General features: G+C 38.7%; 1 protein-coding gene across 6 annotated transcripts in view; it reads right to left on the reverse strand.

Annotated features, from left to right (window-relative positions):
- RSPO2 (R-spondin 2) overlaps window positions 1–16,346 on the reverse strand; it is a 132,603-nt gene that overhangs the window by 100,391 nt on the left and 15,866 nt on the right. For 3 of the 6 annotated variants that reach the window (XM_042466407.1, XM_042466405.1, XM_042466406.1), the window contains exon 3: window positions 2,218–2,286. The exons of the other annotated variants lie outside the window; for them this stretch is intronic. In XM_042466407.1, the coding sequence (XP_042322341.1) occupies window positions 2,218–2,286 (69 nt within the window). The remainder of the gene's footprint in view (window positions 1–2,217; window positions 2,287–16,346) is intronic. 6 annotated transcript variants of the gene reach the window in all.

The following is a 16,346-nucleotide window of genomic DNA, read 5'->3' on the forward strand; positions in this document are numbered from 1 at the left end:
CTCCCAAAAGTCTCATGGGATTCTATAGTGAGGTAACACATTCTGATACCCTAAAGCAGTGTTTCCCAATCTTTGGTCCTCTGGGTGTTTTGGACTTCAGCTCCCAGAAGCCTTAGCATGTTTGGCTAAGAATCAGGAATACCTGAAGTCCAAAATATTTGGAGCACCAAAGTTTGGGAACCACTGCTCTAATGCACCACAGTGGGATACTGCATTGATCACCAAATTTGGGTGGCAAATGCAACAACAATAAAGCTGCAATTGATTCTGGTAGAGTCCCAGTAGGTTCCAATGTACACACATGTCTACTCTGGGAAGTTGACCATCCCTGTGTTAACAGTTGCCAAGAGACACATTTCAGCAAGGACAGCCACCCTTAAGAAATAACTCCCCACATAAATTCTACAAACCATTTGAGATCAGATGTACCAAATCTTCTATGCTATAGATTTTTCATTTGAATATGAATAAATCTAAACTAGAACCCTGGGTGTGATGGCTATTCTTATCAAATATCCCATCCAGGAGGATAGGGTTACTCTATTTAACATTTAGGACTCTTTTGGAACCATACAAAGAACATCCTTCTATAAGGCCCTTTGGTATGTTTCCCTTTGTAGTCAAATTTTAACTGATGTGAGTTTGGGGTTTTGAATTATTGTAATAATAGAGATTATAAAATGTTTACATTAAAGATATGACTACTCTTGCTCCAAAGATCTCAGAGCAGCTTCCACATGATCTATTGGTAGTTTATAAGCCAGGCAGCTTACAGAACCAGAAATGCTAAACTTTGCCAGTAGAGGTGCTTCCCACTGGCCTCCACATAATTTTAGTTTCAGAACCACTTCAGGGAGACATTGTAAGGAAATAAAACACAGAGATATGTTCAAAAACATGCTATTTAAATACACACTTCAGTACAAATGGCCATGCAGATTTCCCTTGTTAAACCTGCACATGAAAGCAGGGAGAGGATAGAAAAATACATGTGTGTGTGAAACTGGCCAGAAGCAGCCTGATCTGTCCATCCCCATCAGGCATTCTGTGAAAAACAATGAAGAACTTGTGTGCTTGGAACACATTCAAGCAAAATTGCAAGTGTTGCTTCATTTTCAATAGAAGACATAAAATACAGTCCATAGGTTTACAGCCCCAAAAATACAGCCCACAGGTTTACAGCCCGAACTTCAACATATATGTGTTCTATGTGTTGAACAATGGTTACATCCTATATACATGCAGAAAGCTTCACTTTGAAGTGGCTTCACATTCAGGAGCATTTCAAACAATTATTTCCAAGTATAGTTAATACCATACTTGATTGCAAGCTGCTTGTTCCCTTTTTTTAAAAAAGTGCTAATTCCTTGAGGAATTATGAGCTGTTCGCTTCAGCTGCACAAGGCAACTGAACCCTGCCTACTTGCTGCTGGCTTAAATCTTGAGTGAATTAATCTTGGATGGAAGGGTGTCTATAAAAGAAGGCACTTAAAAGCCCCCAAAGATGTTATAGCGCTGATGGTTTACCATTATGTGGTATAGCAAAATTTTATCCTGCCATTACTAAGAGCATACATATGGAGACCATTAAACCCCTTCCTTTCTTGTGGTGCAACCCTGAATGGCTGCATTATGCCACTATTTTAAAAAAAATAACCTTCACCAGCAGTTTCAAAGAGAGAGAGAGAAACAGGGAGGGAGAACGATCTGCATACATTCAGAATGTCATAGAAAATCACAATTTTATCAGTATCAAAAAGACAAAATCTGGCCTAGATTTCTATTAACATGACAAGTGAGTGGCCTTAATCTAATTGCTAGTACCAGCTAAAGTTGAATCAATGTGACGTAGCCTACTCTAGATAGAACTAGAAATTGGATTTAGGCCAATGAGATTTGTTAATTTTCCATGTATAGTATAATCCTCAATGCCTTTCCAAGACACAGGAAAACTCTGAAAAAGTTCTGTTTTATTGCAATGGCAAAGGAACCACTGTTCCTGGCTGTAACATTGCAGCAAATCTGGATATTTGAGATCACATGGGATGAGATAGTGACAAGCCATTAATACTGCTTCCAGAAACTCAGGTCACATTGTTGTAGAACAGGATTTTAAAGACATCAGAAGGGGCTATGAGTGACTACCTCATTCTTACATTCCATTACAGTCTTTATAATTGGCTTTTTTCCTAAGTGTTGTCTATATGTGACTCTTACCTGTACATGTAGATAGGTTATCCAGGATAACTCTAGATCTCTGGCACACACTTCTATTTGCAGGTCTTCCTGAAATAGACAGGCCTCTCTTAACTAAGAGTACTTCACCCCTGAAAGTTTCCTCGAGTGGTATCACTTTTACCCTGACCATCAAGATAGTTAGCAACAAATGGTAAATTACTTTTATAATTAATTCCGTTTTTCAAGTAACTCAGATACAACTATATTATATGGTAACCTAATGAGCGGAAACATTTTGCAGTGTAACTATCACTTTCTAGTTAGTTTTATGGCTATGGAAGAATAGCCTCACTAAATAATGGACAAAGAATATCATAAGGTTCAATTGCTGTGCATCATTCTCTATAAATGGAGGACAAAGAATATCTTTGGGTTTTAGTGCTGACCTGAGCTGTGCCTTATTATTTTTAAATGTGCCCCATGGTAATGTCTAGAAGCATTACATTATTAATACAAACTAGAATCTTAGAGTTGGAAGAGACCACAAGGACCATCAAGTCCAACACACACACACACACACACATGCACCCCACCATGAAGGAACGCACAATCAGAGCACTTCCAACAGATGGCCATCCAGCCTATGTTTAAAAACTTTTAAAGAAGGAGACTCTACCACTCTCCGAGGCAGCATATTCCACTGTTAAACAGCTCTTACTGTCAGGATGCGCTTCCGTATGTTTAGATGGAATTGATTTTCCTATAGTTTGAATCCATCTGCATTCCTACCATGATTCATTATATTCCTTTAAAAAATAAATTCCACAGCTATATACTTCAGAGAAATATGCATCTTCTCTTACATCTACATTCACTAATGACAGGAAAATGGAGTTCTGAATGGTTCCTTTTGCTTTTTTTCAGTAGTGGGACTGACCTTGTTTTTCTCCTATATAAATAGGAGCAGCAATCTGGATTACGACTGTGAGACTTTTTAACTTTTGATGCCAGAATTCTTATTTGTGTATTTGTAAAGCTGCTATGTCATTACCATAATGTTAGTATGGTTACCAATATTTATTTATGTATTTATCTGTCTATCTATCTATCTATTTATTTACTTTTAGAGATACAGAACCTCTATGTTAAGTTTTTATAAAAGGAAGGGAACAAATCTATGGCCACATTAAACATTACTGGGAGCAGGGGGTGGCACCATGCTATGGTAACTGTCACACAAACATATTCATACAAACACACAGGTTGTCAATGTATGCCCAAAACCTAGTAGGTATTAGAAATATTTCACTAATCCAATAGGCTACAAAGCAGTAGAGAATGATAAAAAGAAGCTTGGTTATTCTACCAACTCTGCTAATAGACCAGAATCCATTGGTCATACCAGCTGATAACCTTCAGGCTATCTGAACTGAGTCCATCACAGATAATCATTTAAGAACTGTAATTAAGAACTTATGCCTGTGCTCACATGCTCCCCTGACACCCTTTGTTCATTCCTCTTTTCCTGTGTTCCATGTCTTTTAGACTGAAAGAAAGGGGACTGTCTTACCACCACTACATGTCAACTCCTTTTGGAGTTCACACATGTCCAAAACTGAATAATGTGCTGCTTTCTGTTGTATGGCCACTTTGTTTTGTTATGCCAGCAGGTCTCACCCTGGGAAAGCTCCCAAAATCAATGCCAACATCTGCAGTACAGAGCCACACATTTTGTTGATGGTATTGGAAGTGAAATCTTCTCTCATCCCAACTCTCACCCAATGGGCTCTGGTGACTGGGTAGAACAGTTTCCAGTCCAAATCCAGGCCCTTCAAAGCTTTGTGCATTTTCTGGTTGATTCTTTATGCCCCAGGCTTCTGGCACCCTGCTTCCATTTAAATAGTGTGAAGTGTGAAATCCTGCTCTTATTGCATCATATTTCAGTCACTAATTATGTGCTTCCTCTGTAAAAGATAAAGAAAGCCTTGAGATTTCTAAATCTGGATAACAATTTTTATAACATTATGTCATGTGTATTTTCTCACAGTGCCACTTGGGGAACTGTAGTAAGCTAGCAATGACATATTGCCTAAACCAGGACTGGTAATTCATGCAGTTGGGGGGGGGGGGTCACTCTTGGGCTCCCTCAAAAATTCAGCCCACTAAAACTATTTTACACTATAAGCCCTCATAGAAAACCATGATGTTTGGGGGATTCTCTACCCACAAAACATAGCCTAAAAGGTGGCAACAGTGCAGCTATAACCTTCTGGAGGAGCCAAAATTGGCAAGTGCTTCAGGTTCTAGAAGTGGCATCACTGGGGGAAAGGGGAAGACCAAGGCAAACCCTCTCTGAACACATTTTACCAAGAAAATCCCATTATACACAATAGATTTCCGTAAGTTGGAAACAACCTGAAGGCATACAAGAACAGCAACAACATCAGCCAAATCTCCCAGAGCACTCAGGAAATTTAGGTATCAGGGTTCCAGAAAAGGGAGTTGTTCTAGAAACAATTATTGTCCATTCACCCATCATGTAAATGGAACTTAATGGCAATAAGTGTTGTCAGAGAGCTGTGGACCAGACATAGAGAAATATTCACTTCCATTCATCAAGACTAAAAATCGAGGCATTAAAAAGAATAGACTAGCTTATTAGGCTCCTAATAAGACCAAATTAACAGGTTAAAGTAATCAAGTTCTGGGCATGTACAAACCTCAGAGGCCTGGTCTGATCAGTCATTAACAGGCATCAAAGGGGAATGTCAGTGCAAAATACAACTAATTAACTACATATGAGAGTCCCTGTGGTAAAGAGTGTCCAGACAATAAAGAGAAGTATTAGGAATAGTGGAAATTCATGTTATGAACTCATTATTGGCAGAAAATTTACCAGATTTAGTAACAAATATATATATGGCACACCTTGTTCTGAAGCAGACCATTGAACCATCTAGTTTATTAACATCTGTCATCACTGACAGCAACTTCTCAAGGTCTGAAGTAGAGCTCTGTCTCAGGTCTGTAAGTCTTTCACTGGAGATACTGAGCAATTGAAAACTCAGGCTACTGTATTTACATGCAAAGCTTATGTTCCAATATAGCTTTCCCCAACCTGTTGCCTTCCAGTTTTAGAACTGGGATGGGGGTGGGAGGGTGGGAAAGGGATTAATTTTGAATTTTTGATGTATTTTTTTACTACAGTAACCTGCCCTGATTCCATGTGATTGGGCGGGCTATAAATAAATAATTTATTATTACAGTATCTTATTATTCCAGATGTGCTGACCTGGAACTCTCATAACCTCAACCATGCCAAGGCAGGCTCAAGGAGTTATGAGAATAACAGGCCAACACATCTGGAAGGCAATGGGTTGGAGAAAGATGCTCTAACCTCTGAACTAAACTCCCTCACACTTGACCAAGTAGTGAAAAAAATAAACTCTTTTCATTGTCTTTGTTGCATTCCCTCCTTCAGATCCCATCAGCACACTCTACAGCCATGGACAATGGCCTTTTTGATCCTGGTTATGTTTTACAATAAAGATCCTTTGTTTTACAAGGCGTCTTTGGCAAGTCCAGAAGCTTCCATCCCTAATCAGCTCAGGACTTCCTACATTTCACAACCAGACTCAAAGAGTCTGGTTGTCCATGTTGGGTTGCCTACAAACATTGCTGCCAGACCAATTGTGATTACATGAAGATCACAACTATATGATGAACCCAAGATGGCACTTGAACAAAAACAGACTATTTCTCTTGAGTAACAATACATGGTATTTAACATTTATTCTGCAACCATAAATCCATAAATACTTCACACAGTAATCACATAATTCGTAAGTGACAACCACACATTTAACATACTGCAAATGTTCTCATGAGTCACAACCATTTGTGTGTGTGTGTGTGTGTGTGTGTGTGTGTGTCTTTCTTAATTTGTGGAATTCTAGAAGAACATAACAATCATTCTAATTACAAGCCTAAGTATAGAACAATGAAATAGTTACATTTTGGGAGGAGGGTTATTCCTTATTAGAGTTGCAGTCATCAGATTTATCTTGTAATGGAGGCAGGGCAGGTTTGTTTTCCAAGCTCTTTTGCCCAAATCCCAATTTTATATATTAAGAAAGCCTATTCTGTTTCACAACCGCCAGACATACAGCCATCTGAGAGGCTGTTTAGTCCTTCTCAGACTCTGAAGACACTGGCTAGCACAGGTATTGTATTCTAGCCACTATTTTCTCCTTTACAGTAGGAGAAAAAAATACTACACTGCTGTGCAGTTTTATTGATCTAACTTTTGGTGCTTACAGACACACAGGGTTTGGGAGGCATGTTATAATCATAATAAGACTAACATATAGACATTTCAGGAGAAGATAACTATCTGGTTCTGCTCTAGAAAACATTTCTGCAAAAATTTGGGTGTCTGGGAACAGATCAATTCTGAAATGCTATTTTCAGCTTCCAAAATGGACACTAGACTTCACTGCATGTGCTGACTGATGTCATAACTGATGCTGCACAATGTATCTGAGGCCCTAGCCCATGTGCTATGAGGGAGAATACATCTCAGCAAAGAACCATTGGTTGATTTTTGCAATCAATGCTTTTTAAAAGCCCATATAGCTGGAACACTCACAGTTTTTTTTTTAAAAAAATCATTCTTCCAATTCTTTTATCACTATTTCTTCAAATGCATGACATCCCAGATGTGATGTCCCTTCAGACACACACAGATTCACAACCTAGCAGAGATCACATGGAGTTTTTGGCAAGGGGTATAGCTATGGAGGCAGGAGCAAAATGAGGGCACTGCCCCATGAATAAGTACTGTGTCCCTTAGAAATCTTCCTTCAATTCCCAAATTCCTAGTACTGCAGTAACTTAAAACTCAAGGGGGCATTTAGAAATACATTTTCAGCAAGCAAAGTTACCAAGTGAATGTGAATATGGCAAATATAAGAATTCTAGGTATGAATGATTTTCAGTGTCTCACTCCTTGCAATGCTACAAACTTGGGGACTGAAAGAAAATATAATGGGAAGCAGAATTTTTATGGGGGGGGGCTTATTTGCCCCCCGTCCACAGGACAGCCCCATCTCTGAAACTGTTGAAGATGTTTCTTCACTTGGATCCTACATATAGTGCAACAACTGCAAGCTGTGTGATCACAGTGACTTGAAACGGTTGTAGCAGCAGGTCCTCCTCTTGTCCCTGCCACTAAGGTAAGCAATATTAATCTAACTATATTACGAGAATATAATACTGCTAGAATTAGATAGGCTGATCGAAAACTAAAATATTGCTGCATGTACTGATATTCTGAGAGCCAGTGTGGCATAGTGATTTGAGTGTTGAACTGCAACTCTGGAGACCAGGGTTCAGTTCCTAGCTTGGCCATGAAACCCACTTGGCCATGAAACCTTGGGCAAGTCACATGCTCTCAGCCTCAGGGGAAGGCAGTGGCAAATCTCCTCTGAACAAATCATGCCAAGAAAACCCTGATAAGCTTCCCTCAGGGTTGCCATAAGATAGGAAATGACTTGAAAGCATGCAACAACAAGAAACTATTATTCCATTAATCTCAATGAGTCTCAAGGGAATATAAAAGTGATCTGTCATTGCTGTCAACCACCAATCTCTCACTGTATTTTAGGCCCATTTCTACCCAGATGTAACCATAAGTGAGGAAATCTCATTTTTTTCAGAATCTGAGCTAAGCACAACATAGCCATATTGGCTTTAAATTTCTCTGCTCAGAGAACAAAGCACTGTCATTCCTGTAGACTTATTGACCACATGCTCTCATGAGCAGCCTGCAAAACTCATCATTGCCTCTGAGGACAAAGTGTGCCATATTGCTTCAAAAAAGATTATCACCAGCCAGAGGGTGAGTGATTTTCATTCAAGGGAAACAATCCAATTTTTAAAATTGATTTAAGATTGTCTAAACATTGCCTGAATTTGGATTTACAAAAGTATTGATTTAGAATTTCATTTTTAAAAACTTGAAATTCTAAGAAACCCAGCCTCCATTTGATTTCAAATTACTACATGAAGAGGAGCTATTTTGATTTGGTAGATATTTCAATTTCAAAGTCTAATTTTTAATTATTATTTTTTTACAAGACACAGCTGAAAGCCATCCAGTGACTTTGCATGGGACTTTAGCAGGATGGGATAAACATTAAATGGGCCACCACGTCCCAAAGCCTGGCCTCTCTAACAATCTCCAGGTCCTCCAGTGGAATTCTGTGGTCAACATCTACCAGACGTTGACCACAAAATTGCGCTGGAGGGGCTACAAATGTCAAGTGTAATGTTCTCTCTGGGAACTCCAGTGTGACTTTTGGTTAGTTAACTATAGAGTTGCACTGCATGGCCTAGATATTCCTGGAGAGAACATATTAATAAAATCTGTGAATAATCTGTGAAGTTATTTTACACATGTGGCAGAAAATCCCACAAGCCCCCTCTCCAAATCTCTGGCAGCAAATAACAAATTAAATGTCTAACAACTTGCTGCAATTTCATGATACCTCAAAATCTACCACCTGAGGTGGCTGCCCTCACTCTGCCTCATGGTAGGATGTACAATTATGGACCTCCTTGAACCACTCTTATCTGTAGAGACAACGCACATAACCCCTTATGTTGGAACTATCCTGAGAGATTTTTAGAAGCCGATCCCATTGATTTTGGCTGCTTTTTAGCAACCTACCCTGAGTTCACTTTCACTTTCCATTTCAGCAACTTCAACATGTGAAATGAATCCTCTTCATATGCAACCAGGGAAAGCTCAACAGGCTTTACTGTCCCTAGCAGTTATGCTCTGTGATCCAATAAATACACACATACACACACACACACACACACACAATCAACTGCAATGGAAATGGGTAGATCTCTGACCACTATTTTCCCATTGATGACCTAAAGATTGCCACAACTGTCTAGTGACCTTTTCGGTCAGGCTGTTAACAGATCTGCTTGGTGGAAGATGTACGCTTAGTTTCAACTGTTTTGACTATGCTACAGGGCAACCTTTTTACTACTTTTACTATCCATTAATCAAGTGGTGATAAGTGAGAGTAAGCAACACCAAGCATTCAAAACTTAGAGAATTTCTTTGCTCTAGATTCCAGAATAAAATGAACAACAGATGATCCTTGTCAACAATTTGCTAGTTGCCTACTACATTCTGACTACCATATTACAGAACACACACTTCATATCTGGTTGGTATTAAGAGTGCATAATGAAGAACATATTTACATCCTGTATTTTTCCAACTCCATCCACTCCGTTATAGGATTAATGAGTCTTGAGTTCACATCAGGAGCCAAATTGTTCTAATAAAATACGAAGCAAGGCTTATCTGCTAAGAGGCTGGAAGGGGCACAGTTCACATAGCCATCAGACTTTACAGTACATTTCTAAATCAGATGAAAATTCAGACAAGAACACATTTGACATAGTAAATCTTCGAGGTCATTTTCACTTTGAAATATTTTAATGGCAAGGAGATGTTAGGTAAGAATTCCAAGCTTGTCAACTTTTTTTTAATGTTTGGGTTCCTTTTTTCCCCCTCCATGTACAGAAAATAGGCTTTGGACTATTTAAAATTGATCTGTTTAAAATATAATGCAATCAGCTCTAAAATGACAATTGGCAGCACTTGTCACTGCTGTGGTCATCTAAATTTGTATTTCCACATTGGTTCATTTTGAATCCATCTACTACAGAGAGTCAGTTTAATTTGTTGGTTAAATAGCTGTGGAGTGCCAACATGCAACTAGCCCAAAATGTATGCAAGTACAAGCAAGTCACTACACAGGATGAAAAATGTGATTATGCTGTTGTAATATAATGTGTCATTTCACAATAGCATATAAGTATTGAACACAGTCAGGCATGAGAAGCTATAGAAACACATTGGTTCATAAACCAAAGGTACTTCCAGATGACAATTTTGTTGTACAACCACCTTCCTCTCATTCCGAGATTTAATTGGAAAGAGTTGAAGATGGCACTAACCTACAACTGCAGCTCCAGTGGGGTCCCACTGTTCCTTCAGTGTTTTTTTCTTACCACAGACCAAATCTGTGAGGGAGGGGAAGATGTAGTAGCCTAACCATACAATGCCTTTTGAGTGTTAGAACTATCATACTAGCTGAGGATTCATTCTGTTCTTTTGACGAACTCTAAAAATGAGATGCTCAGATTTTAGGGCATGTAGTCAATGCAAGTTCTCATTTCTGAAGACTCTCAATCAAAGTTTGCCAGTACATTGGATAGGCAATGGACCGAGACGGCATGCATGTAGACTATCTGCCAAGAGGTAATTGCAGGAAATTTAAGAAAGGAATTCTACATTCTAGCTCCCAACATTTTTATTATTATTAGAATCATAGAATCATAGAGTTGGAAGAGACCGCACGGGCCATCCAGTCCCATCAAATATTACTATTCAGTTAATGCAGAAGCACAGTTTGCTTTTAAGGACATCACTTGAGAAGTTATTTTTCTAGAGATTTTGAGTTTCAAAGAGGCTTACTAAGAAAGAAACAGCAGTTGCTTTGCTTAGGGCATAGAATTTGAAGGTGCCTGTGGATGTGGGGGGAAAGGCAGGATAGAGATTGTCTTGTTCAAGCCACTAGCAATGTATTAAAGTTGACCATAAGGAGGTGGAACTAAAGTAGAGGAGATGTGAGCTGTGAAGTTTTTTTATTTTTAACTATGTGTAATATTTAGAGATATTTGCAGATGGGACGGGAGAGTGAGTAAATAGTTTAATTCATTCACTCTCTCCAAAATTACCTTCAAACCCACACCACACAAAAATTAAAGCCCCAGACACTGAACCCTATAGTCTAGTTTGTTTTGTTGTTAACTGCCCTCAAATCGACCCCAGTTCATGGTGACCTGTGGCATCCTATCTTGCAAACTCTGGCCTGTGTTTCCCCTGACTGAGTCTATCCATCTGGAGTGCTGTGTAACAACGCTAGCACAAGGCAGATACTGGTGGATCTCTGGGTAATTTGCAGTAGAGCATCAATGAGTCCAAAACTCAATTATTTAAGAGCAAAACTAATAAAATATTTTCTGTTCTAAATTAGGATGCTAAAATGAAGAAAGCTTGGGTGGAAACAAATATTTCATCTACACTGCAGAATTAATGCAGTTTGACACAGTTTTAATTACCATGGTTCAGTTGTATGGAATTCTGGGATTTGTAGTTTTGTGAGATACTTAAGTCTTCTGTGACAGAGAGCTCTGGTGCCACAACAAACTATAAATTCCAGGATTCCATAGAAAGGAGCCATGACAGTTAAAGCAGTGTCAAACTGCATTAATTGTACAGTGGGACAGCAGCCAAGGAGTTAGTTTGTCTTAACTGGCTAGGTGGACATCATGACTGGGTTATTCTTAGAGTGGTAGTCCAGACAGTAACTTTTCCAAGTTCTGTGAAGTACCTCAAGCTCTGTTTTGGTAGTGAAAACAAATTTCTTGTCCGTGTACATGTTCAGAGGGCCAACCCATGATATTTTGCCAAGACAAAAAGCAAGGCCATGTCTCTCACAATTACAAGTGTAGAGGCTTACTGAGGATATATTTCTTCAACAGTAGTGAAGTGGTGGAAATATATGACAAAATGTTGTTGCCTGTATCTCAAAAATTGTATTTTCTAGGATTGGAGATTTGTGTTAAACTGATATAAAATTCACATACATGTGCAGCCTTCTTTTTTTTAAAAAAATGATGTGGCTATAGTGGTCCATGAGACAGAAAAAAAATAATATCAGTAGGACAACATCTTTACTAGGAAGCAAAATAAAACCTTTTGTAGCATTCAAAAGAATGACATAAAGAGAGCATTTGGTTAGCTGCAAATGTGTGTCTAGCAAAAGGATTTGGTAGAAAACTTAAAAGTTAACAAGAGCTACAAACAGAACTGAAAGTGTGTGAGAGAGAACAGGCATACATATTCCAACTCCACAGTGGAATAAAAAGCCACAAAGTATAAAGGAAAAAGAAGCTAAGACTTTTGTAATTAGAAAGAACCAGCTGCAGCTAATAAGGAGAAGGAATGTTAAACTGGGGGATTTTTTTTTTGTTTTTGTTTAACTTTACAGCTGCTGAGATACTGCACCCTAGTAAATTACTGGACTCTTTCATTATATGAATTCTGGCTAAAAAGCTACACATGCAAAAAGTACCAGGAGCAGATCTGGTGAGAACACAAGCTCTAAATGGAGGTCTCCCATTCAGGTCAAACTTTGGCAAAATGCTAATCCATCTCAGGTGACGTTTCTTGTATTCGACCACATCCAGTTGATCTCCTCAAATATTTTCCTTCCTCCCCTCCCTTAATCTTTCCAGAGTGTGTTTAAGTAGCACAGACTAATGTTATTTTACCCAAAGAGCCTCAGATTACACCCGGATGAACATGCTGTAAGTTTCACTTACTGCCTGCTTGTAAAAGCTATTAAGAAAAAACATCATGAGATCAGACCCCATCTTTGGATTAAAGTTGAGAAAAGTTGTGTTTCAGTTACTTTTCCAACAGTAGAGTACTGCACATTCACTCCCCTACTAAAGTTCCAACATGTCAAATGCAGATCGGGAGCAGCTACTCTTCCCTTCCCACTCCTGCTCCAAGACATTTGATGGAAATAAATTTGGAAGGATAACACACTATGAGCGAGTGTGTTGTAATGATTTCATAGTTAGACTATGACTCTGGAGACCAAGGTTTGAATCCCAGCTCAGCCATGTAAACCCATGGGGCAATCTTGGGCAAATCACATTCTCTCAGCCTCAGGGAAAGGCAGTGGCAAACCCTGTCTGAAGAATCTTGCCAAGAAAACCCTGTGATAGGGTCACCATAGGGTTGCCATAAATCAGAAATAATAATATAATAATAATAATAAAATTTTATTTCTATACCGCTATTCCAGCGATCACAGCGGTGTACATCAAAGAGTAAGACAATTAAACATCAGCATGACAATAATACAAAGTTAACAATTAAGAACAGTAAAAACTAACAACACCCTATACAAGTGGCTGTGTAGAACGGAATACACAAAAACATTGCCAAAGGGAAGAGAATGACCACAAGGCTCACGGGGGGCAAAGCCTGGCGGAACAAAAAAGTCTTCAAGTTCTTCTTGAAAGCATCGAGGGAGGTGGAAATACGGAGCTCATTGGGGAGGGAGTTCCAGAGCTGAGGGGCTGAAATAGAGAAAGCCCTCTGAGCTGATACATATCGAGCGTCTGGAACTCTTAAAAGATGTCTTTCACCCGACCTGAGACCTGAAATCACCTGAAGGAATGCATCAACAATATAAAACAACAGGGTTTCAGTTCCAAAGACAATGGGATGGAGAGGCAAGACTCTTTCTTTTTGGGAAAAAAATAATACTTGCTATGACATGAAAGAGGAATTGCTTCCTAGGGTAGACATATTTATTTAGGAAGGACAGCTATAATGAATGCAAAATGCAACAGCAAGGATATCCTTGGGAATGTACTCATAGGAACATATTACACCTATCCTGAAACATTTGCGCTGGCTGCCAATTTGCTTTCAGGTAGAAAAGTGTTGGTGATGACTTTTAGACCTCAAGATAACTGTAGTGTAGTAGTTTGAGTGTTAGGCTAGGATTCTGGTAGACCAGGGTTCAAATCCCTGTTCAACCATGGAAACCCACTGGGTGCTCTCTATCAGTCTCAGAGGAAAGCAAGGGCAAACCTTATCCAAACAAATATTGCCAAGAAAACCTCATGATAGGTTTGCCTCAGGTTTGGCATCTGGGGCAAAGGCAAGGATGATGGAAGGATAAAGTGGGATATTTTCAAAATCTTTGACCTGTGAAGATTTAGTCAGAGGAGGCTTACCATTGCCTTCCTCTTAAGACTGAGAAAATGTGACTTGCCCCAACATCACCCAGTGGATATCTATGGCTGAGCAGGGATCTAAACCCTGGTCTCCTGGACTGGATAGCATGCATTTATTTATATAGTCCTAAATCATATAAACCAAGAAATTGTTTCTCTATTATGACTTACCCAGGGATGGCAACTTCACAGTTCAGACAGGCTATAATTGTGGGCTGCAGAAGCCCTGAAAATGTACAAAAGCAACTTTAAAAAAAATAAAACCAGAAATTGCCAAAAATGAATTTCTAATTTCATTTGTAAATATTGTATCCCATTTATTAAATACATGTCCCACCATGAGAATTCCAGGGGTTGAATTTTTTTGACTTTTAAAAAATGTGAACAAGCAGTCATGGTAGGGACTAGAAAATCAGTTTTGGAGGATACATACTACTAATGGGCCAGATTTTACCCATTCTAATTTCTTTCCATCCTATTTAAATGAGAGAAAGGAATTGGATATATATAGAATATCTAATATAAATTCCATACTGACTGATGCACTTTAATTCAAGTACTGGTTATTATCTTGAAAGCCCTAAAGAGCTTGGGAGCAAATTATCTGAAGTTCTACTTCTACCAATATAAGCAAGTCCATCCATTAAGATCTGCCTCTGAGAAACTGCGCAATAATCCACCAGTAAGTGACACTGGGGGCCACATTGCAAACATGCACATGGATAATGGAGTGCTTCAGGGAATACCAGAAGAAAATCAGTATGTGCTTTATAGATTACAGCAAAGCCTTTGACTGCATAGATCATGAAAGGCTATGGAATGCTCTTAAAGAAATGGGACTGCCAATACATTTGATTGCCCTGATGTGAAACCTGTACTCAGGACAAGAGGCACTGTTAAAACAGAAAAAGAAGAAACAGAATGGTTTCCAATTGGCAAAGGGGTCAGGCAAGGCTGCATTGTATCAACCTATTTGTTCAACCGATATACAGAAAATATCATATGAAGAGAAGGTTTACATCTGGAAGAAGGAAGAGTGAAGATCAGAGGAACATCAACAGTTTAAGATATGAACACGACACCATACTCCTAGCAGAAAAAAACAACACAAACTTGGAACAATTATTAAGAAATATTAAAGAAGAAAGTGCAAAGGCAATCTTACTGCTGAATAAAAAGAAAACAAAAATAATGATCATGGAGAATGTACACAAATTTAATCTAGACAACAAAAAATAGAAATAGTCAAAGATTTCCCATCCCTTGGATCAATCATTGACCGGAATGGAGATTGCAGTCAAGAAATAAAAAGATTAGGATTGAAAAGAGCAGCTATGAAAGAACTAGACAAAATCCTAAAATACAAAGATATAAAGCTGAACACGAAAATAAGGATAGCCCAAGCCATTGTATTATCCATCAACATGTAGTGATATGAGAACTGGAGAGTGAAGAACACAAAGAGAAAGAAAATCAACTCATTTGAAATGTGGTGCTGGAGAAGAGTGTTGAGGATACCGTGAACAGCTAGAAAGTCAAACAAATGGGTACTACAGCAGATCAAGCCTGAGGCTAAGGTGACCAAACTAAGGCTGTCGTACTTTGACCTCATAATGAGCAGACACATCTCACTGGAAAAGACAATATTGCTCGGAAAGGTGGAGGGTAGCAGAAAGAAAAAAAGGCCACATATTAGATGGATAGATTCAATCAAGGAAGCCATGGCCCCAAGTCTATGGGACCTGAACAGAGCAGTTGAGGACAGGGGGGCTTGGAAGTGTCTTGTTCATGGGATCACCATGAGTCAAAGTTGACTTGAAGGCAATTAATAACAACTGCAGCAAAAAGAAAAATCAGGATGGTATGAAGAAGACAATAGACTCTAGTTCCTTATATAATGATAATAATTGATAGTGGTGGTGGTGGTAATATCTTATATCTCACAGGCTTTTAATGTATAATTGCTGCTCACAGGAAGGCTTCTTATGGGAGAATCTTTATTTTTTAAATTTTTGTATGCCTTTTAAACTATTATATATTATTTTAATGTGATGTTTTTAAATCGTCTTTAAATTTTTATTCTTAGGTTTTACTTCATTACTTTTATGAGACACTTTAGGTCCCAGTCTAAGATGTTTATCACACCACATGCTTCCATCACCCAAACATCATCAAAACGGGGCAGAAGCGACTAATGGCGTAATTGCGCCTGGCGCTACTGAAGGGAAATGGAAGCATTTCCATCATGGAATCAC

Source organism: Sceloporus undulatus, chromosome 4 (genome assembly GCF_019175285.1).
Source record: "Sceloporus undulatus isolate JIND9_A2432 ecotype Alabama chromosome 4, SceUnd_v1.1, whole genome shotgun sequence".
NCBI lineage: Eukaryota > Metazoa > Chordata > Lepidosauria > Squamata > Phrynosomatidae > Sceloporus > Sceloporus undulatus.